This window comes from Lissotriton vulgaris, chromosome 2_1 (assembly GCF_964263255.1).
Source record: "Lissotriton vulgaris chromosome 2_1, aLisVul1.2, whole genome shotgun sequence".
In the NCBI taxonomy this organism is placed as follows: Eukaryota; Metazoa; Chordata; class Amphibia; order Caudata; family Salamandridae; genus Lissotriton; species Lissotriton vulgaris.
The window spans coordinates 213,975,319-213,998,995 of record NC_141687.1 but is presented as its reverse complement, the minus strand read 5'-3'; the positions used below and the strand labels follow the sequence as shown (position 1 = coordinate 213,998,995).

Genomic DNA, 23,677 nt, shown 5'->3' with positions numbered 1-23,677 from the left:
GTTGGGCGTGTTTCCACCTATCTCTGCCCCTGCCTCTTTAGCACTCATGGGCAACCTCAAATCGGGCTCGCCCCTGGATCCGTGCCCAGCTAAATTTCTGGCGAAAATTGCGGAGGTGAATAATCCGTTGGCGAACCCGCTATTGAATCTCTCGCTGAGCCAGGGAGTGGTTCCGCAGGCTTGGAAGCAGGCAATGGTTATTCCGCTGCTCAAGAAGCCTGGTCTGGACCCAAAGGCCCCAGTCAACTATAGGCCTATCTCTCTGTTGCCGGCTCTCACGAAAATTGTGGAAAAGCACGTGCAGACGGTGCTCTCCAATTTTCTAGAGACAAATGAGATTCTGCATGCCACCCAGTCGGGCTTTCGTCCAAATCTCAGCACAGAGACCGCGCTCCTCGAGGTCTCAGAAACCATTAAAGGGGTTCTGGACACTGGGGGCAAAGCCATGCTGGTGATGCTGGATTTGTCGGCGGCTTTAGACACCATCCCCCACGATGGCCTTCTCGCAAGACTCTATGAGATAGGACTACGGGGGACGGTGCTCAGCTGGTTTTCTTCCTTTCTAGCTGGCCACCGGCAAACGGTCTGGGCCTCGCCAGATTCCGCCGTGATGCCGCCTCTGGGAGTCGGGGTCCCACAGGGCTCTATTTTGAGCCCGACCCTCTTTAACATCTTCATGACCCCTTTGGCGGCGTTGGCGGAGTCGTTTGGGGCCCGGATCGTATCCTACGCAGACGACACCCAGCTCCTCTTCTCGTGCAAGAGAGGAGGAGACTTTGATGGGGAGAGTATCCGGGATCGCCTTGGGGCTGTTTTTCAATGGTTCCAACTGAACAGCCTCAAGTGCAATTCCGATAAGTCCGAGGTACTCTTCTTTGGGTGTGACACGGAGCCAGACTGGCAGGCTTGGTGGCCTATCAATATGTTCCCTCCGTCTTGTTCATCCCAAATGGCTAAGAACTTGGGGTTCAAGATGGACAAGGGGCTGACGTTGAAGTCCCAGATCCTGGGGGTGTCGGGCACTTGCTTCGGCCTCCTTAGGATGCTGCGGAGGTTTCTTCCCCTTTTGTCCGAGGAGCACAAGAAGCTGACTGTGCAGGCCCTGATAGGCTCTAGGTTAGATTATTCGAACGTTCTGTACCTGGGCCTGCCAGAGTATCTGCTACAGCGGCTCCAAGTTGTGCAGAATGCTGCGGCGAGAGCTATTTTTGGCTTGAATAGACGTGCCAGTGCAGCGGGCTTGCTGCAGACTTTGCATTGGCTTCCAATCCGCAAACGGATCGCCTTTAAGACTTTGACCCTGGCCTATAAGGCCCTCCATGCGGTGGGAGCAAAGTACCTCCAAAAGAGACTTGCCTTTTACCATCCGGCTCGTTCTCTGAGGTCGGAATCCCTGTTTTTGGCGGCTGTTCCACGAGTGAAGAGAGCGCGCCTGGGAGGTCGCTCCTTTGGACTACTGGCGCCACAGTTGTGGAACTCTCTGCCGCTCACACTTCGGGGAGCCACCAGCCTACTTGCTTTTAGAAAAGGCCTCAAAACCTGGTTGTTTACCCAGTAGGCCGCCGTGCTGTTGTGTGTCCTCTCTGTCTGTGGTCTCTTTCTTCTTTTAACTGTGTTATATTATTACGCTGTAGCCCTCCTTACTCAAAGCGCCGGGACACTCTTTTTGAGTAGCCGCGCGCTATACAAAAGTAAATATAACATAACATAACATAACATAAAGCATCTAGCAGACTTCTAAATGAGTCTTTTCCTGCGTGTATATGTGCAGTTGCCAAAGAAGCATTCCCCATATGTTTTTGAAAAAGAAACATTGTTTGTCTGCATCATGGATAGATTAGTCACAACACCACAGAGCTGCCCCGGTCATCAAGCACTGGTGTATCTGCAATGTATCACGCGTTCCCATAACATGTACACTAGTACCCAACCCTCACATATATCTTGAAAGCCTAGCAGACACGACATTCTATTCCTTTGAAGCACTTTTACATGAAACGACTTCTTTTTATATATTTCTACATTTATTTTAGTTAATAAGGTCAGCATAAATCTCATGAATATCAAGTGAACTTAGTAGTCAAACAGGGATACTCAAGCTAAAATGATTCCATCACCAATAGAGTAGATGGAAGCATATCACTCTCAATAACACATTGTGTGCAAATCATTTAAATATAATGGAGCAAGAAGTACATGGTAGGTGCAGGGTACGTCACTGAAGTGGTAGACCCGCAAATCTGGAAGCCAACGAAAATCATTGGGTGTTGTATTTTGAATCTAAAATTAGCATCCGCAGGGGTGGCAAGCTAGAAAAGCCAAAATTGAATAGGGTGCTCAAGATCTTGGCTGAGCAAGGTACAGGCAGTAGTGAGTGAGACAGATGATCTTGATGCATATTTTACCTAAGTTAGGGTAGGCAACTTCCCAGAACTTGTTGGTACCAAGGCAGCAACATATGCACTAGATTAACATCTTCATCTTCTCTGGAGTGCTGGAAAACCAATGAGGCTCTGGCAGTTGGAGGAAACAATCCGCCATCTTCCTTACCTTCCTGCTGACTTGGGGACCGTGGCGCCGGTAGAAATAAACATCTAGATTGTTCTGTGCCTTAGGAGCCTGTGGTGGACCGCATGGACAATATCAGCTCTAGATGCTGCTCCGCACTCCGCCGTCGGTGGCAATCTAGCCAGGTCTGGAAGTGGACCATGCCATCTCATGTGAGGCGAGTTGCTTGGACAGGAGGTTGCTGTGCTGCGGACCGTGGCTCTGCCTCCTGGCCCCAGGGGGGGAGGCTTCGCCGTGTGTGGCGCATGCCGCTGGACATGGGACCTGCATGCGGGCTGACCCCCATCTTACAAGCCAGCCCTATCCATTATTGAATGCCTTGTCCTGTGGAGTGCGCTCTGCTGGGTTCAGTGGTTTCTCAAGTGTGTAGATGAGTGAGACTGGGGCCCAATTTGCCCTCTTCCCCCCTCCCCAGGGGACTGCGGCAGAACTCTAGAGAGCTAGGCCTTGTTGGGCAGTGTCCCGCTGACTGCGAGCCCGTCGTGGGACTGTACTGGCCCCCATACTTTTGATTGAGCATTGATCCTGCAGGGTGGCCCAACCCTTAGAACTGTGCTTTGCAGTGTGATCCGCTGGTTGCAGTGTTCCTGTAGGAGAGGGAAGGCTTGACTGCGGGGCCGCGCTAGGACCCACGCGATAGTCAAGTCAGAGAATTTGTATAGCGCACTACATACCCAGAGGGTCTCAAGGCGCTTGAGGGGGGGTGGGGAATTACTTGTCGAATATCCACGTTTTAAGTTGCTTTCTGAATGCTAGGTGGTTCTGGGTAAGGCGAAGGTAAGTGGGAAGTGAGTTCCAGGTTTTACCTGCCAGGTAGGAGAAGGATCTACCTCCCATGGTGGTTTTGTTGATGCGAGGTACAGTGGCAAGGGCTTGGCTGGATGATCGTAGCTGGCGGGAGGGGGTGTAGAAGGACAGTCGTGTGTTGAGGCATTCTGGTCCGCTTTCGTAGAGTGCTTTGTGTGCGTGGGTTAGGAGCCGGAAAGTGATCCTCTTATTGACGGGAAGCCAGTGGAGGTTTTTCAGGTGACCAGAGATATGTTCTTTACGCGGGATGTCTAATATGAGCCTGGCTGAGGCGTTTTGGATTTGTTGGAGTTTTTTCTGGAGTTTAGCGGTAGTACCGGCGTAGAGGGTGTTTCCATAGTCGTCGGCTCGTGACCAGAGCGTGGGTGACCGTTTTCCTAGTATCGGTGGGGATCCAACGAAATGTTTTTTCGAGCATGCGAAGAATGTTGAAGCAGGATGAGGAGACGGCGTTGACTTGTCTGTTCATTGAAAGTGAGGAATCCAGGATGACGCCCAGGTTCCGTGCGTGGTCTGTCGGGATGGGTGCTTTTCCAAGGGCTTCTGGCCACCAAGAGTCGTCCCATGCGGAGGGGGAGGTACCTAAGATGAGGACTTCTGTTTTATCTGAGTTCAGTTTCAGACGGCTGTGTTTCATCCATTCGGCTACTTCTTTCATTCCTTCGTGTAGGTTAGTTTTGGCGGTGTTAGGGTCATTGGTGAGTGATAGGATCAGTTGAGTGTCATCCGCGTAGGAGATGATATTGAGGTTGTGTTGGCGTGCGATGACCGCGAGGGGGCTCATGTACACGTTGAAGAGGGTGGGGCTGAGTGAAGATCCTTGTGGTACGCCGCAGATGACTTCAGTGGCCTCTGACTTGAATGGTGGAAGGCGGACTCTCTGGGTTCTTCCGGTGAGAAACGAGGTGATCCATTCTAGTGCTTTTCCTTGGATTCCGATGTTTCTGAGGCGCTGTAGAAGGGTGCTATGGCAGACTGTGTCGAAGGCTGCGGAGAGGTCGAGGAGGATGAGGGCGACTGTGTCTCCATTGTCCAGTAGAGTTCGAATGTCGTCTGTTGCTGCGATGAGGGCGGTCTCAGTGCTGTGTTTTGCTCGGAAGCCGGACTGTGAGGAGTCGAGGGATTTGTTGGCTTCGAGGAAGGCGGCGAGCTGGTTGTTGACAGCTTTTTCGATGACTTTGGCCGGGAATGGAAGGAGCGAGATGGGGCGGTAATTTTTGAGTTCGGTGGGGTCCGCTGTGGGTTTTTTCAGAAGGGCGCTGAGTTCAGCGTGTTTCCAGCTTTCCGGGAAGGTGGCGGAGTTGAAGGAGCAGTTGATGACGTCTCGGAGGTGCGGTGCTATGATGGAGTCTGCTTTGTTGAAGATGTGGTGAGGGCATGGGTCTGTGGGGGATCCTGAGTGGATGGAGTTCATCAGGCGGATGGTGTCCTCAGTGGAGGTTGGGTTCCAGTCATTAAGGATGTTCGAGGGGGGTGAAGGTCCAGCAGATGGTTGGGTGGGTTGGTCTCCGGGTTGGTTGTCGAAGCTGTTGTGGATGTCTGCAATTTTGTTGTGGAAGAATGAAGCTAGGGAGTCGCAGAGGGCTTGAGAGGGGGAGATGTCGTTAGAGTTGGCCGAGGGATTGGTAAATTCCTTGACGATGTTGAAAAGTTCCTTGCTGTTGTGGGCGTTGTTATCTAGTCGGTCCTTGAAGGCGGTTTTCTTGGCCTTTCGGATCAGTTGGTGGTGTATGCGGGTGGCGTTTTTGAAGGCGTCCTTGGTGCTGGTGGTTGGGTCTTTTTTCCAGGCCTTCTCAAGGGAGCGGCAGAGTTTCTTGGATTTCTTAAGATCATCGTTGAACCATGAGGTCTTCTTGCTGCCAAGTTTGCTTTGTCGTTTTTTCAGTGGTGCTAGGATGTCGGCGCTGTTGGATAACCATAGGGTGAGGTTGGTGGCGGCTTGGTCGGGGTTTGAGGAGTGGGCTGGGGGGTTTAGAGAAGCGATGAGGAGATCTGGTCGATGGTGATTTTGTTCCAGTTTCTTTGCAGAGTTGGTAGGGGGTGGTTGTTGGGTTTGGGCTTGTTGTAGGTAAAGTGAACGCAGCTGTTGTCAGTCCAGAGGAGAGCCGTAGTGTGGCTGAAGGAGACATGATTGCTGGAGGTGAAGATAGGGTCGAGGGTGTGACCTGCGATGTGGGTGGGGGAAGTGACCAGTTGTTTAAGTCCGAGGTTGGCGAGGTTGTCCAAAAGGGTGGTGGAGTTGCGGTCGTTGTTCTTTTCAAGGTGAAAATTGAGGTCTCCCAGAAGGATGTAATCTTTGGAGGGGAGCGCACGTGGAGTGATGAAGTCCGTGATGTCCTCACTAAATTGTGCGCGGGGTCCTGGTGGCCTGTAAAGGAGGGTGCCTCTGAGTGTGGTCTTGGGGTCGATGTGGATCTGGAAGTGAAGGTGTTCAGAGTTGGCGAGATTGACGTCAGAGCTGGTTGAGATGCGGATGGATTTCTTATGGACGATAGCGATTCCTCCTCCTGTGTGGCCGGTACGGTCCTTGCGTATGATCTTATAATCTTCTGGGATGGCAATGGTGATGTCTGGGGCGGAGGAGGCGTTCATCCATGTTTCTGTAAGGAAGGCGACGTCCGGAGAGATGGTGTCTAGTAGATTCCATAGGTCAATGGCGTGCCTGTGGACCGATCGGGTGTTGAGCAAGATGCATTGTAGGTGGTTGGGGTCGGGAATCTGTGGTGTGGTCGTAGCGGAGTTGTTGTCGGTGCCGATGAATTTGCAGGAGTAGCATGAGAAAGGTCCATGGGTGTGTCCAGGAGCGGCTTGGACGCAGTTGGGGGAGCGGCCGGGGTTAAGGGCTAGGAGGGTGGTGGCATCGTAGGTAATGCGGGAGGGCTGGGCAATGCGAGGGCCAGGGGGTCTGGCGCTGGGCGTGGTCCGGGCGCGGACGGGCGTAGACGGGCTTACCTTTGGCGCACCTTCGGCGCGGATGGGGCGTGGTCGCTGCGCGTGGACGCTGCGCGCGGGAGCAACTGTCATATATAGATAGTGGAGGGGGGCGGAGCGTGGGAGGGGCTGCTGGGAGGCGGGGAGCGGGGAGGAGACACGGTCCACGAATGACCAAACCCAAAATGGACGGGCGGAAACCAAACAGGGATTCCAATCAGAGCGTCAAAAGTAAACAAATACACATTCAAAGCAGCGCAATATACAATGAGATGCCTTGCGTAGTAAAAACGATATCAGGCGCTATGTTCCCCTCTAGGCGCTCAGGGAATGCAGGCTACGTCGGAGCGCGATCACCCAGGCAGGCAGAGGGTGTTAGGAGCAGCAGCTGGGGCAGGCAGTCGTCAGAAGCAGCAAGCGGAGCAGGAGGAGTGCAGCAATCAGCCTGGAGATCGTGGCTGGGAGCGTGGGGGAGCGACCACAATGGAGCTAGTCCAGGTCCCTCGCACCCTGTTCTGGGGGAAGTGAGTTGGCCTGTCTGCACATCCTTGCAAATTGGCCTCCACCTGGACAGATGTTCAACTTTCAGCCACCCCAGGGAGAAGAGGTCTGCTCGTGACCCCCCACTTCCCACTGCACCATTTTGGTGGGAGAGACGGAAGTGCAGAAAACTCTGCAAACTCCGCGAATGGAGTGAAGTTCACTGTCCAGGCCTAGTCTCAAACACAGAGGGAGGTGCCCAGTACAAGAGTGTAACACCAGTTGAGGGCTTCCATTGTGTTGAACTGATGTACTGAGGAGCTGCACACGTCAAAGAGCTGCTCTGCGGTTAACCGCACTCTCCCTTACTAGCCCTTTTGGCACACTGCCTAGCTCCTTGAGTTGGAGTAGCCTGCAGTTGTGCTCCGTGGGGCTTTTAAACGGGACGGAAGATAAGCAAAAACAAAACAAAAAAGTCCAGAGATGGGGAAATCGGAGAGCGCGTAATTCAATCTACAGTTCGATACACTGTCTTTGTTGTTGGTGGGAGGGATACTTGTTCTGGTGGGATTGATCCTCCAGTGTGGATTCAAGGACGAATTTAGGGAAATTTGATCGGCTTTATCCGCCTTCATAGGGCAGTGCCCACTGAACATATTATGGAGAGCTGTCATACACCTTATATCCTGAGTTGCTCAAGTGCAGCGTGACTTCCCTCTTGGAAGGTGGCAGGGGCTAATGCAGTGGGGAGAAACACACCTCTGGTGCGGGGTCTTAATGACACACACTAAACCAGTTTATTTCATATATTGAACGTCATCGGGTTAGTCTAGCACTATTACAGGAAACTAATTTTGCACTGTGAGCAAACATTTCCTTTGCATTAAAGTAAGCGGCCTATCGACTACTATTGTCATGTTCCTCTTATGCATGTGGAGAAGCAATAATAAGAAAAAATAGGATTCCTTTTCACTCCCTGGGCTTGCTTGAAGGCAACCAGGGCTGTTGTGCCTGGTAGAAGATAGGCACATTGAAACAAAATGGGGAAAGTGAACTGTTCTAGGCCAAATGTTATGGGACCCTTGATTCTTTCATCATCTATGGGGCAAAGTCCTCTCCACTGACCCGCAGTCCTGAATCTGGGGCGGAGACTTCAACTGTGCTCACAAGAAAGCATTGATAAGACTCTCATTCCTCCCAGTTACCGCGCTCTTGCCTCGAGCTACTAACAAGCCATGATGCACAATCACAATTTGGTAGACATTTGTGGGGTCCGACACCTGCATATCAGGGAATGACTCTAAGGTGCATGGTAGCTACCTGAAGCTTGGCCATTGGTTACTAGTGATGTTAGGCACGTGGGTACTGCAGGTCGAGCATTTGGCACACACTCTCTTAGACCACTCTCCTGTCCAGAGGGACTTAATTGGAACAGCTGTCCCTGCACTTTACTAGATAATCTGTTCACTGATGAGCTACAGGCTGAAATTGCAGAATACTTTGAACATAACAAAGGTTCAGTCAGTTCGGTTGGAACAATATGGGAGGCATTCAAGGTCACCATCAAAGGTAGGTGTCTCATTAAACAAGAGGGCATCTTGTGCACACTCCACGACCACCTCTCACTACTGGAGACGACCACCTCTCGCTACTGGAGCGAGACCTGAAACTTCTAGAACAGACACAAGTACTGGGTAACGACATCACCATGCTAGACTAGATCAGAAGCTTTCAGAATACACTGAGTTGACTTAGAGAGAGTGCAGCTTTACGAGCAAATATACCAGGGCATGGACCTATGAGGAGGGGGAGCAACCTGGGAAAACATTGGCAGCTATGATTAAGCATCCATTTGCCGCTAATGATGTACTTGACGTAGTAAATGCTCCGGGCGAGCAGTGCCATGACACCACACATATACTTGCAGTGTGCACATCCTTTACGTCACTATACACATCTGTAAGTACTGACTCCAAAAACTCTACGGCCTATCTTGAAGATGTGGCCCTTCAGTGCCTGAGTAACGAACACAGGCTGTCCCTCGGCCAGTCGTTCACCATAGAGGAATTCTCAAAGTCATTGGTGGGCTTCTGACCTACAAGGCACCCGCAGCTGATGGTCTCCCATCGAAGTTTTATAAACGATGCGCTGCTTTGCTAAGCTCACATCTGCTTGGACAGTTCGAAGTGGCATAGCAACAAGGGCTGCTAACATACCCATGCATGAAGAGATGATCATTATGCTGTTTAAGCCTAGGAAGGCCCTGTGGCTATGTGACTAGTAAAGACCACTCTCCCTATTAAAGGAAATTCTGGCCAAATTGGTTGCGAAATGACTAACGTTCCTGTTGTCCCATCTGGTATGGTCTGATCAATCAGGCTTTATCCCTAGGCGGTCAACCGCTCACAACTTGTGGACTAAACCCCGATATAGATGCTGCTGAAGAGTTCTTAGATGTCACTAAGGGATTTGATTCCTTAGAATGGGACTTTCTGTTCATCGCACTGCGCAGCGCAGGATGGGGCTCCTCCTAGCGTTCCTAACTTGGATAGTGTTACTATATACTCAGCCTGTGGCCAAGGTGTGGATTAATGGGCTGCTATCTGAACCCTTTGAGATCTTGAGGGGCACTAGGCAAGGCTGCCTGCTATCATTCCTCCTTTTCGCTCTGGCTATGGAGCCGCTGGCTGCTAAGCTAAGACAGCCCTACACAAGCTATGTAGTTCGCTACACGAGCCAGCAGATGTTAATTTTCCTGTATGCTGATGACATAACCCTCTACATACGTGAACCAAGTAGGAGCCTAGATGCCATGCTGCTGGAATATGAGAAAATCGCCCCCTTTTTCAGCTTACTCCCTACAATGCAGTTTGCACCCGATTTTCCTCTGCACTGGTGCACATGTAAACTTAAATACTTGGTCTGGGTACACCGGGAGAGATAAGTAGTGATACGAACTAATTATGGCACCACACTTTATAACATTACAGATCAGATTAACCGCTGAATTTCCCTCCCACTGTCCTTTGTAGGACACTAAGGGGCAATTAAGATCATCCTGCCCTCCAAACTGCTGTATTTATTCTTGAATTTCCGCTTCCTGTTTACAGCTACATTTTTCTCTGCACTCAGAGCACAGCTTGTTTGCCTGGCATGGGCTGGGAAACAACCCAATTAAAATGGACGACGCTCCTGGTGCCATTCCATTAAGGGGGATTTGAAGCTCCAGGCATGGACCTTTATTATCTATGCACCCAAGCCCATTATGCCATTTACTGGTGCCACCAGATACCCATCCTCCCCCCATCTGGCGGTAGAAGAGAGCTACATGGCCACCTTACCTCTCCCTTCCTTTTTATGGTATCCTGTTAACAAAATTTGCCAATTGCCAGCCCACTGAAGATTGCACAACTAGGGCATGGGGAAGTCTGTGCAAAAGAGTGGGGACAGGAATCATTTATTCCCCTCAGCTATTGCTGACATATCACCCACTGGTGCCAGCCACACATGAACAACATGTAAGATCCCATCTCTGTGCGAAGGGCTGGTCTTGGTCGAGTGACCTACAATGTCAGGGCACATTCCTCTCATTGTCAGAGTACTTAGGTGGCCTCTCGTGGTTCTCCTTTGGGCATATATACATATTACGGTCCAAGTGTTAGTTGTAGGCATACCACCCCGGGATTTCCTTTGGAGCCACCTAGCTTCAGCACCCTTAAATAGATTGCTAGATGCAACTACCAGCAAATATCTAATTAATATACCTTATAATACTGCCCAGGAGGAAGCATCATATGCCCTCATAAGAGCAAAGGGGGGTGAGGCAGTGGAGCTGGGGTATGAGATATTGGGTAAGATGTGGAAATTCATTTGCATTTAGACCACTCAGATCTTCCCTAGTAGCTGGCTCAGGATTATACACTGCAAGTTTTTGCAGCAGGCCCATTACACTCCTTTAGGCCTATATAACTTTGGTCTGCAGAACAATGATTGCTATCTCAGATGCAGCTTACCTGGGGTAGGATTCCTTCACTTGGCATGGTCCTGTGGCAAAGTGCAGTAATATTGGGTGGGGGTTAGGACAACTCTGCCATCTATGATAGGTGATGTAGTACAACCAAACCCTGTGGTTGCTCTCTTAGGCGAAGTAAAAGAAATACTGCACCGCAGAGGAGATTTGTGGCCTTGGCTCTTCTGTTGGCTAAAAGACAGGTGGGTTGTAGATGGGTCAGGAAAGAGCACCCATGCTTAAACAATAGCTCAACAAACTAATATTCTGCAACGAACAACTGGATTGTATGATGAACTGTTACCTCCTACTGCCAGGCCTCGAGATATATGGCAAACTTTGAAGTTGTATCTTCTGCAAGGCCCAACAGATGTAGGCTCCAGTGGAGGTTATATCACAGATATATTATCGGGTACAAAGTGTATTTGATGGTGGGCCCATTACCGTTGTGTTTGATTTGGCTACAGCATAATTTCTGTATAGTTCGAGCAATGAGCATTAGGACTTTAATAATGCACACAGTATTCCCACTCTAGTCTGGCAGAGGATCCTGTCTGTATGCTTCCTCTCCCTCCACTCCGAGCAATGGCACATTCCTGCACCTGTGTGACATGCAAATGGCTTACAATGTATAGAGGACTCTCCATTGTAATATGGTGAATTTCCTGCATTGCCTTTGATGCCACTTTGAATTTTAACATGTATGTTGACGCTCAAAATTAAAGTAAAGTAAACTTTAAAAAAAGCTACTTTAAGAAGAAGAAAAAAAGATTAGCATCGTCTAATAAGCACTTGCAGAAGGATGACTGCTCAGGATTTTTGCATTGCCTATAGAAAACATGTCTGAAAGATTACCCCTAATTGCATGGTTGCTCTAATTTTTTGCTGTAGTTTGTTGCTGGTTTTTAGATTCTACACACTGGGGAGTGACTGCTGTCCAGTGCCCAGTGTAGGTGCTCTGATGCCTAAAGCATGTACAGATTGGTTGATTCCTGATTGGCATATTATCTCTTTATAAGGCCAGAGTATATGGTGTAGAAACTACACAAATGGCATGCAAAGTTAAATGTCAAGATGGTTTTGCACTTTCACAATGGTGGAAAGGGAAGCAGCTGAGGCTGACTCAATACGGAGCACAGGTCGTGGAGTTTGCAGTTACACCTGATGAAGGGCCATCGAGCCCAAAATTCATTGAGTTTATGCGAAGATGACTATTCAGGATGAACGATGTATTCTCCACGTGATCGAGAGAAAGACCTGGATAGGTATACCTTGAGCATTTGAAGCTATGGGAAAACATGAAGCCTAGCATGTGGACAGAGAAAGTCATGAATTAACATTTGATGAAAATATGGAGTACATTTGAATAAAATGGATGATCATATTAAAAAATGGAGTCTGTTGAGTATCTCGGATGTTGCTGTGCGAATGGGCATGGGGCGTAATTGCTCTCTACTCTTTTTGGATGGAAAGTTAAATGCCGCCTATGAAGTACAGCACTTATTGTGCCATCCACAAGTGAAGACATGACTTCAGCACTACCTTGTGTAGCCTGGCAGCAGGAGCTTAAACCCTGTTGTATAGACCTGTCAAACTCACCCTTTTGGCAGGTTGGAAAACCTGATTATGCATTTTAATTGTGACACATTAGCCCACCTTACTTTCCACTGATAAGATTTATAATATTTATGAGTGGGACATGTGTGACATTAGAAATGGCAGGTTTCCCAGTGACTATGCCCAAAACTCCATTGTCACTGACGGTAACTGCCAGATAAGAAAAGTCAAACTATAGATGGCGCACCTTAATCTATAGCCTTCGACCTGTACTTGCTACAGACTCCATTCAAAGACTTATTTTTGAAATTAAAAAAAATCCAATCTAATCGTAAAGTAGGGTTTTCATTAAATATAATGAAAATTTAACCTTTCAAAAATTACATTACTCTGCATGAAGCTCCTTGAGGCTAATTTGTATTAGCTCACCAGGCACTGGCCAATCGGGACTTGGCATGAATGAGGTTTAAAACAGGTGTGGGGACTGTCCCAGCCATGGCCTGGAAGTAGGAAGGTGTTTTTCCTACCCCTAGCAGGAAGACCAGTTGAGGTAGGTCAAGGAAGGTAATTGACTTCAAAAGGTTCCGCCCCCTCACAGGTGACACCTGCAAAGGCCCTGTCCTTTGTCCCCCTAGTCAGGCTGGCTCCAGATCCGGTGGAAGGAAATCTCAAACGTCGCTAGAACCAGTTTTGGGTGACCACAGAGGAGCGCACTGCTCATTACCCTGGGCACACTTCTGGGTGGGCTTGGCACAAGGGGAATAGGTTCCTCCATCTTGAATTGTGAGAGGGAGGCTCTGTGATGTCTTTACAGTATGGCAAACAGAGACGGCTGAAACTTCAGTTAGGTTTGCCCAGGGAAATACCCCTCCGAATTTAGTAATGCCGAGGAGTCACTCCCACTCACTAGCTGGTGCCTTCCGTAAATGTGGCACCCAAAGGCACCTATTCAGAGCACTTTCTGGACCTGCAGAAGATCAGAAGATCATTGGACCTGCTGTCAATGACCTGATAGGAGCCCTGCGGGCTGGACCTGCTTCCTCATGTACCCAGGATGAAGACGTGGACTCCAGGGGTCAGTTGGCTGACCTCTTGTGCAGCTATAGGGACATAGCTAACTATAAGAGGCCTAGCTCCTAAACTGCCCAGCTGACCAGTGGTGACTGCACCTGATTGGCTTTTGCCTGAAACTTTGAGAGTCTCTACTTGCCTTGCCTGAACCCCTGGGGCCTTAGAAGTGTACTATTGTGGTTGTATGGGCACCAGAAGAATGTTTGCAAACTTTTGCACACTTTTCCTGCAGAGTTCCAGGGAGACCCATTGGAAAAGTATCCAGTCATCAGTTCTACGGTGTTGAATAGAATTTTATTTTTATCCCACTCAAGGCCCACAGAACATAAACAAACTAAAAGAAACACAACTAAACCCCATTCTGCATTCTGTTTTGGAACATTTTCAGCTTAAAGTCTCCAAGGCTCCATTGAAACCAACCTGCCTCAAGTATCCAGCCTTAGCTTCCAGTCCCATGGCTACAATTTCAGCTGTGCCACACTCCGGGAGGATTTTTCTGCTCAGAAAGTGATAATGTCCCTTTCTGTGTTGGGACAGAGAAGAACTTTAAATGTTTTCTTCGAAAAATTGACAAAGTCCGCTTCTAAAATGGGATATAGAAACTTTTTCTAACTTTTTTGGGCTACCAGACTTTCACCGGAAGCAATATACCTCTTGTTTCTGACCCGGGCTCCAGCATAGTCCACTTCAAATCATCTGTAGGTCCCCATCTACTGCGACCATTGACTGGCATGTCACACTGTGGTTCTGTGGCAGTCAATATCCAGCTCACCAGACATCTGAAGAACCATGACCTCTTGGACACCCCTCCCCCACTTCAGGAAAAACCACAGCACTAAGTTAGCTCTAGTCGCAGCTACAGGTAACATCAGTGTGCTGCTAGACCAAGGAAATAGTGGCCCTCATCCTTCTTGACCTCTCAGCAGCATTTAACACTGTATCCCACCACACACGGATCAACAGGCTCCACCAGATCGGAATCCAAGGAACAGCCCTCAAGTGGGTCTCATCCTACCTCACAGGAAGAACGCAGAAAATAATCCTCCCTCTCTACTCCTCGCACTCTAAGAGCATCACCGGCGGTGTACCTCAAGGGTCATACCTCAGCCCAATCCTCTTCAACACATACATGATCCCCCTGGCCAACATCTTCAATTGCCATGGATTCAACAAAATCTCTTACGCAGATGACACCCAACTCATCCTCTCTCTGACTAACAATCCCAGAACCCTCAAAGACAAGTTCCAAAGATGCATGAAAGATGTTGCAGACTGGATAAACAACTGTCTCAAACTCAACAGCGACAAGGCAGAAGTTCTCATCTTCATAAAACGGCGTAGTCACACACCGGAACAACAAATGGTGGCCTCCAGAGCTGGACCCTACTCCGACACCCACCAAACACTTCCTCAACCTCCAGATCATCCTTGACAACTATTCAGGAAGAAGCAGGCCGGCGCCGTCTCCTCTGCCTGCTTCTTCACACTCCACATGCTCAGTAAGGTTTTCAAATGGTTCCCAACCAACACCAGGCGAACTGTCAAACAAGCTCTCATCACCAACAGACTCGACTACAGCAACTCCCTCTATGTAGGAATAACTGTCCACCTCATGGGGAAGTCCAGACAATCTAGAACACAGTGGACAGGCTCATTCTCGACCTCTCCAGACGTACGTACATAACCCCTCACCTCATGAAACTCCACTGGCTACCAGTCATGAAGTGATGCCAATAGAAGCTACTCACTCACACATACAAGGTATTACACAACAAAGGACCAGCTTACCTCAGCCAACGCGTGACCTTTCACCAGCCCACCAGGAAACTCGATTCCGGATCGCTCTCTCTAGCTGCCAACCATCGCATCCGCCGCACCAACAGTGAAGGCCGCTTGTTCTCCCATTAGGCAGACAAGACCTGGAACGACCTTCCCCCTGCACTTCAGAACGTCACCATCACTCCAGTAGTTCAGGAAGGACTTGGATGTTTCAACAAATAGGCGCATCATCCGATAGTGCATCAAAACCCTCGCAGGTGAGACAGCTGCGCTCTACAAATCCTGATTGATTTTTTTTTTTGCTATTTTCACTTAAATCTTTTAAAAAAATCCTATCTCCAGTACCCTTTTTTTATTTGGTATCATTTGGCTTATTAAAATTTTTCCTGTTTTTATAAATTGGAGTGGGATTTTTATTGTGTTGTGTCTGACTTTTCAAATGTTCTGATACTTCTGAATGCTTTACACATTTTCTCTTAAGTTAAGCCGCTCTGCTCTGTACCACAGCTACCACGGGTTGAGCTCAGGTTTCAATTATTAAAACCTTTGTCTGGGCCTAACAGGTTAGTGACTTGATTATTTGTGGTGGACTACCATTCACTGCAATGAACGCATTGCGCCGCACAAGTTTTGTTGCTTGTCTCCTCACATTGGAGAGCTTTCACATTTTACTTTACAAGTAGTCCCTTAGTAACTATTGGTGCAGGACATTGGGTGCAAGTCCCTATGTTCTCATGACGTTTTATATTCTTTGTTTAGTGTGTTTTTTTTTTTTAATTACAGGTTGTCCCTTTTGGTTGACGGGGGCAAGACATTGGGTAGTAGTCCCTCTTGTCCACATTTACATACATGTTGTCCCCTGTTTAGGGTGGGGGCAGGAATGTGGGTCCCTCTTTCCACACCTTTACATGGAGTGTTCCCTACATGGGATTGTACACGTTTTTATTATCCATTTATTGCCTTTATTAAGAGGGGGAGATGGGTATTTCGTATTTTATATATTTACCTTTTTCCCTTCTCTTTTTATCTAGTATAGTCGCTATCCCTCTCGTGATGTTATTTCTGTCATCCCTGGGTTACTGACTATTTTACTTATCTTTTGCTGTTTTTATTAGTCTTAAGATGTTTGGTATATGTATTTGTCTTATACATTTATGCTTGTAGTTTTAAGATGTTTTGAATATTTATTTGATCTTGTACTTTTAGGTTTATATTTTCAAGATGTTTGTTTTCGTCTTTTGCTTACAAGGAAAGAGATATGTAGTATTCTCTATTACTATCTATCTCTTATGATAACTTGCTCCTAGCTGCTCAGCCTGTGTGAGTGTTCTGAGTGGAATGTTTGGTGTGTGGATTGCTTGGGTGACTGGAGCAGAATGACAGTTGGATGGATGGGGCTGAGCAGCTAGCAAGCTGCTCACAGTGGGACTTTGATGGATACTTAGAACTACTGATATATACCTGTTGATGAAGATTTATACTTGTTTACCTGTCATTGGAATAAACCTACATTGCATGTCATCACACCAGTGTTGTCCTGATTACTACAAAGTTCTTTGTATTCTTTATAGCAACACGATAACCAGCAGGACGGATTTTTACCCACTGGAGTTATATTCAACTGCCTTTGTAATAATCAAAAAACATGAATATTGCAGTTTCAGAATGATTTTAATTTATATGGAATATGATGATTACCATTTATATATATTTCTCTGATGGCCTATGTTTTCATGTAGTGTAATGTCTTTCCTTTATTTTAATTGATGCCCACATAGTTATGGATGTACGTCATCACATAACGATATTGTGATCAAGACCCATTTGAAGTTTGAAAGGCGTCAGTCTGCAGTCTTTTTGCTTGAAATATGCAAATGGAGCCTGCTTCGGTGCTGGGCCGTCATTTTTGGGGGGGCTTCTTTCCGTGTGTGTGTGTGAGATGTTAAATAGGCATAAATATTGCTAATTGTTAATACCTGTACACAGTGATAATAGGAAGGAACTTGGCAAGTTATGTCTGACATTTGTTCTCCTCCTGCTCTCCCTAGGTGCTTATGTGTGGAATCCCCTTTCTTGTTCTTTTTCTTGGAAATTTTTTCACAACCCTCAGAGTGGTGCACCAGAAGTTCAAGACACAGCACACCGATACCAAGGAGATGTAAGAGCAAAGCAGACGCTTTGGATGTGATTCGCCGGCATCTTGCTGATCTGGATCCCGCAGGGAGGCTGGACTTTACCAAGGCACTCCTTGTATGCAATGGAGGAAGGTTTGGACACAGACCTGCTACCACTGTAATCACTATGCTGCTGTGCAGCCCCGCGTGTGTGAACCGGGCAGCCGCATATTTCCACAATAAAACAGTGCAAGAAAGAGCATTTCTTTAAAAAAAGATATTAAAGTCTCATTCATAAAACACTATATTATGGGATCCCCATTCACAGTGGGAATAGGTTTTCACTGAATATTTGTTTGATAAAGAGTTTCTATTCTTTACGGTTTCGTTTCTAAAATCAAGCAAATATAAAGTAGAGTCGGTCAGTGACTGTTAGAAACTGTGCCTCTGGCAATCGATCCACCCACCATGGGACATGGTACATGCAATGTGGCCAAAACTGGGACCCTTCATGTCAGTTGCACTGTAGCACTTGTTCAGGAAAAAATACGAGTATTTTGTGTGCACTGCTCAAACGACACCATAATTTGGCAGTGCATCTGCTCTGCAACATGGCACTTTTGGGGCAGAACAGTCTTCAATGTGCTGCAATGCTGGCACCCACCTCTCAGCACGACACTGCTCCCCGGGGTAACAGGGAGCCGCCCTAGGAACGTCAGGGAGTGTTGGGAATACCTGTAAGGGTTTGAGTAAACCTATGTGGTCAAGCTGTCTCCAGCCCTCCCTATGTTTCCGTCTGAATGCATCTTCAATATATCTTCTCTGTTAAGTTTCTGCAGGAAAAAGGACACCAGGGCTGACTTGGTGCCACCAGCACCACACCTCTTTAATGTTCAAAGTGTTCATTGGTCCCCTTCGGATAATTTATGCCAGCTTTCAATAGCCAAAGCAGAGTATTTACGCCAGTGATCACTCGATGTCCGCAGTCATCGCGTTCGAAACGAGATCAATGACAGTGATCATTGTCCTCAGGAAAGGATCTGTGGTAGTAATCCAGCAAAAAGTTAGTCATCAGTGTTCCAGCAAGAGAACCTAGTTTGGTAAGTGTCTGGTACAGAAACCATATACTATGCCGGCCATAGGTGTGAATCCCGGTAGTTTACACAAAGTTAAACAATTGTAACATTAATGCTGTTTTGGTGGGTCCCAGTGTTTGCTGCTATCAGCTCTAGTAATTTAGCTTTATATATAGTGTATGTTTGTTAAGAATACTTACGTTTATCAGAGTCATTATGTCAGTAGTAGTTACCAGAAAAGGATCTATACAAATACTCAAACCCCATCACAGAATGTGCGCCAACATTTTGTATCCCAGTGTGTTTATTTTACACCTGTATTCATGTTCCTCTCTATCCCTATCACATGCTTTATACCTAATATCCCTATCTCGTGATCTTTGCCAGTTTTCAGTATCTCCTCTATCCATATCACGTGATATGTCACTGTTTAGTATGCCTCTATTTCATGAGCTTTATTCGAGGATGTATGTAAGTATTCAAAATCCCCATCAAAGGATTTATTTCAGTACAGTATCTCCTTCAGAAAAATGTATTTAGTGTAAAGTTTCTTTATCAGAGGATCTATTGTCACTTTTCAGAATACTTGTCCGGGGACAACACAAAAAGAATTGCATTCAATTCTGTACTCTTTCTTGAAAGTGGACACTTTTCTTTCTGCCATTCGAACTGTTCTTTACAACTATGAATCATCCGCTCTAAATCTTTCATTATAATTTTTTTTATAATTGTTCTTACCTTTGCCGCAAAATATTGAGTGCGAATACATTTTGTCCCCACTCGCAGTAATATTTTGGGACGAGAAAGACATTTCCCCTCAGGAAGACTTTACTAATGCTGTGTAAAGGAATAAAAAAAAAATGAAATGGTTTAACTTCCTATAGTTAGAGGCAGGTAAAAGTACCTGACTGAATGGGAGGAATGACTCCATATAGCAGCTGGCAATAACAACACAATTTTAGACCAAACTGGTAGAAGAATGAGCAGCTACTGAACATCAAAAGACATAATGGATTCATAGAAGCATCCCAATTGCATAGTTCTGTATTGAAGTAGGAGCTAAAGTTCTGTCATGTAGGCCATCAAATCAATATGTTGTTCAACTAATATTGGGAGGACTTGCAGAAAATGAGCATTGATATTGAAGCTACATAATAACATTAGGACAATATCTTCCTTTAGATTACATTAATCCCGTGGCATAATCAGAGCAAGAAGAACTTAACTTGCAAACCTTACCACCACTTACTGAAAATCATTATTCTAGATAGGAGGAGAGGAGTTCGCCCTAGGACTAGGGCGGTCGACCTCGAACCTGGGGAACTGGGTTCGAGTCTCGGCGATAACGCTGAACATCCTGTGATTCTGGGCAAATCACTTAATCTCCTCGTGCCTAACAAAAATGAATGTGTCCTCTTGTAACGCAACTGGTGCTATGTAAAGCACTCTGATACCCGATTCGGGTCAAGTTTGCGCTATATAAAGCTCTGTAAAATAAAAAAAATAAAAACATTTTAAAAAAGAGGGTAACTCAATTGCTAGTAATCCAATGTGACATGTCACCATACAATGAGTGGATTCATAGAGCCAGTTCTGACCCAGATGCAGGACTGAACTTAATTAACTAGGGCACAAAATATTGCATGTTGAATATTAGTGGATATCTCTAGCCACATAAAACATTTTTTTAACTGATTGGGCAACCAGTAGCGCCTCTCCAAAAGTAGATCTTACCCAAGGAAGGAGTTATCCATCTGGTTTCTAGATTCCGTCTGTGGAAACCTGAAATAAGATACATCCAAGAGTTATAGTAGTTCTCTCCCAAGCTCCATAGGAAGTCTAACAGGAGTGCACATTTGCACTTTCCGTACATGCCTTTATCAAAGAGTAAGACACAGAAGGAAACCTCCCAAAGCAATGGTGGAAACATACTCTCTCAGCCCATGGACAAGTCGGAAAACATCATTCCATACAGGGAAATGTAAGAGAACAATGACTAGAAGAGAGAAAGGAACCGATAATCTTGGAGGATGAAACACATTTGCATCCTACAGCATGATGATCATCCTTCCGCTAAAGCCATAGCAAAACTTTGAGCTGCTTCTAAGGACGAAGAAACAGAACCTACATGAAAGAATAAAATGGACTGGTATAATGACTTACACCAAGAACCTCAAATGACCCAAAGCCTGAAGGTAGCTTCGGCCCATTGAGAGGCTGGGTCCTCCACCTTTCACACAGCTGTTTATTTCTGGTGCATTTATGTAAAGGAAAAGTGCAGAGATTCATTGTAGAATGTTCAATACCCTGTAGTGTATGATGAAGGACAATCCTTTGGTAAACATTGCCTCTATATATTGGTTAAGTAACATGGCTAGGATCCCTAAAGCCCAGTTAAACCGCTGTCATTAATGGGGATTCCTTTCTAAGAGAGGGGTTTAGTCAGTGGATCCTCTGGAGATGCGTTCTCGTGTTCATAAATACACCCTATTCATGGTCCACTAGAACACTGACTATCAGGTAACCATTCCCTTGAGGAGTATGAAGACAGCAGCTATTTATAGTGTCCTCATAAATGTATTTTCAAGAATCCACCTCCTCTTAGGAACAGTAACCATTCAAGGAACACCATGTTTCTCTAAATTCATTGTACAGATATTTCAAACATAAAACATCTTAACATCTCTAGCTGCCATCCTCAGAGAGGCAGTCTACTCTTAAAATACAACCAAATGCGTTCTCCAAGAATTTATTTAAACAGCCAAGATGAGTAAAAAATAGAATGATCTATAGAGCACTGTTTTCCATCTCGGCTTATAGCTAGAAATGCTACATAATAATTGAACCTGTTCAACTGCTGTTTTCAACCATAATTTTAGCTAGACATAGACAATGGAACTCAAGGTTTGGTGCGGTGGTGAGGTGTACATTACAGCTCCAGTATTGTATTAATTCAATTCAAACTATAGTGACAAGGGCATAGAAATTGTTCATTACAAGTGGGCAAAATTTATAATTCAGAATACTCTTCAGATATTTACTAAAGGGGTTAATGTATATCTTTTAACTAACTCTCGTATCTATCTATATAGGTATTTGTTGAGCACGACATACATTCATACTGTCAGAGGTCTCTTGGCTATAATGAAACCAATCGAGCTAGACTCTCTCACATAGAGACTTTGATCAAAGAGCCATGCATTTAAAGAATTCTTAAATTTGAGCAAATTAAGTTTATCTTCCAGAGAGATAGAACGTTTGTTCCAGAGGTTTTATCCTAAAATCATGAACAATATTTCACCATATTTGGCAGGTTTAAAGTTGGGCGATTTTAAATTGGCTTGAGTCCAAATGAATTGTAGGGCCAAGATTTTCTGTGGAAAAAGTTTGGGCCAAGTGGAGTGGCTTCACAGAATAGAAGATCCTAAGTATGATAAAAAAAAAGGGCTTTGAATATTGCTAGCTTTTTATTGGGCAGCCAATGAAGGGCACTAAGCTAGAGTGAAATATGAATGCAAAAGTAAAAAGATGATGTTAGACCTGGCACCATTGGCGTGGGTTTCCCCTGTATTTTGCCTTTGCCTCCTGTGTTTTTGCTGTGTGTTGGACTTCGTTTTTGCTGGTCGATATGCTTTGGTCACTTTGCCACGGCTGTTCGGTGCCAAAGTGCAAGTGCTCCCTTTGTAAAGTATTGTTATGGATGAGTGATTCCTCTATCTATTTTAGTTGCTTAATACAGATTGCCCTACTAACCTCATACGATCACCTCTAGACCGTCACTAATCTGATGTCTAATAACATAATAGCGCTATGGCGAGCAGTAGCGAAGGGTGTAGATCCCCGCATTAATCCCCAATAGTTGCCTGAAAACCTGCGCTGTATAACATGCAACCTGCCCACCAGCACAAAAGGTGTTTGTGATGCAAGATGCAGCCCATCCTATTTTGACATATAGCATGACTTGTATGTGCACTGTGCACTTCCACCCACAAAAAAGATTGATTTGTGCTCAATTTGTCTACCTCCCCCAAAATGCAAGGCTAGGTGTATCCGCCGGGAATGGCACCTGTGACCATGAGGCCAAACCCTAGTCCCTGCAATTAATGTGTTCAAGTTCAAGTTCAAAAGACCTTTATTCGAATTTCATAAAATTCATAAAAATACCACATAAAAACAATTCATTTACATTACACATTATTACAAAAAATTCATGATTAAAATGTAATACAATTCTAATGAGGCTAATTTCAAGGATTTTCCATCATTTTGCGCACTCGTGTTATCGGTCTCAGAAAAGTGCTGGTGCGATAGATTAATTCATCTGAATCCAGGGAAACCAACATTAAATAAGACTCCTCGAGCGAGAGGAGTCTATGTTTCTTAAAATATGGAGTTAAAAACCATTTGATATATCTTAGATAAAATTTACAAAAGAATAGGAAGTGCAAATCATCCTGTGTACTGACACCATCACAAGGACATGGATTATAATCAGTGCTATGTCGGTAACCCAAAGGGAAGGACAACAAAAATTTCACTGAACCAGCTCTTAAACGAAACAAAAGTGATCTCTCCCAGCTGGTCATGGGTAGAGTAAGATAGGGCGGGAGTGGTTGCCTACACAGTTCGTTTCCCATATATTTTACAACAGTTGATTTTGATAATTCTCGTCCCATCCGTTCAGATTTGTAGAGTGCATACAGTGCGTGTTTAACCTCAATATTATCCTTGGGCTCAATCCTGGAGGGGTCGGAGAAGAGATTACCTCTGTCCACGGCGCTCAGTGTTTTAAAGACTCCTGAGAGCCATGGAATCTCCATGCCATGGTCACAATTTAAGCAATCCTTTATAATATTTTGTGTGAGGGTGGCTGAGTTATTCCTCCAAACCCTGACCCAGAATAGTGCTGGTCTGGCTCTGATAAAATCACATACATAGGGAAGATTTAATTCATTATGACAGATAAAATCAGAAGATGAGATTGGGGCGCCCAGTATTTTTCTGCAAAAACGGCATTCTTCCCGCTGAATGCATGGGCTACTTCCCAACCCCCAAACCTCGGCTCCATATGAGGCTACTGGTAGGCACTGTAGTCTAAAAAAAATTTAAGATAGCTCTTGTGGCACCAATTTTCTGTGGGCTAGGCAGGCTCAAGATAGAATTGGTTGCCTTCGAGAACTTGCTCGTGGCGTGGGCCAAATGCCCACTCCACGAGCCGTTCGCAGTGAAGACCAATCCTAAATATGGAAATGTAGGGACAAATTCAAGTTTATCTGTCCCTATAT

General features: G+C 46.0%; 1 protein-coding gene across 1 annotated transcript in view; it reads left to right on the top strand.

The window, feature by feature from the left end:
• The window catches only part of TMEM120A (transmembrane protein 120A), a 157,538-nt gene extending 139,844 nt beyond the window's left edge, over positions 1-17,694 (top strand). The window contains exon 12 of the mRNA XM_086954768.1: positions 17,251-17,694. Coding sequence (XP_086810894.1) covers positions 17,251-17,364 — 114 coding nt within the window. The 3' untranslated portion in view covers positions 17,365-17,694. The remainder of the gene's footprint in view (positions 1-17,250) is intronic.
• Positions 17,695-23,677: the final 5,983 nt, after the last annotated feature.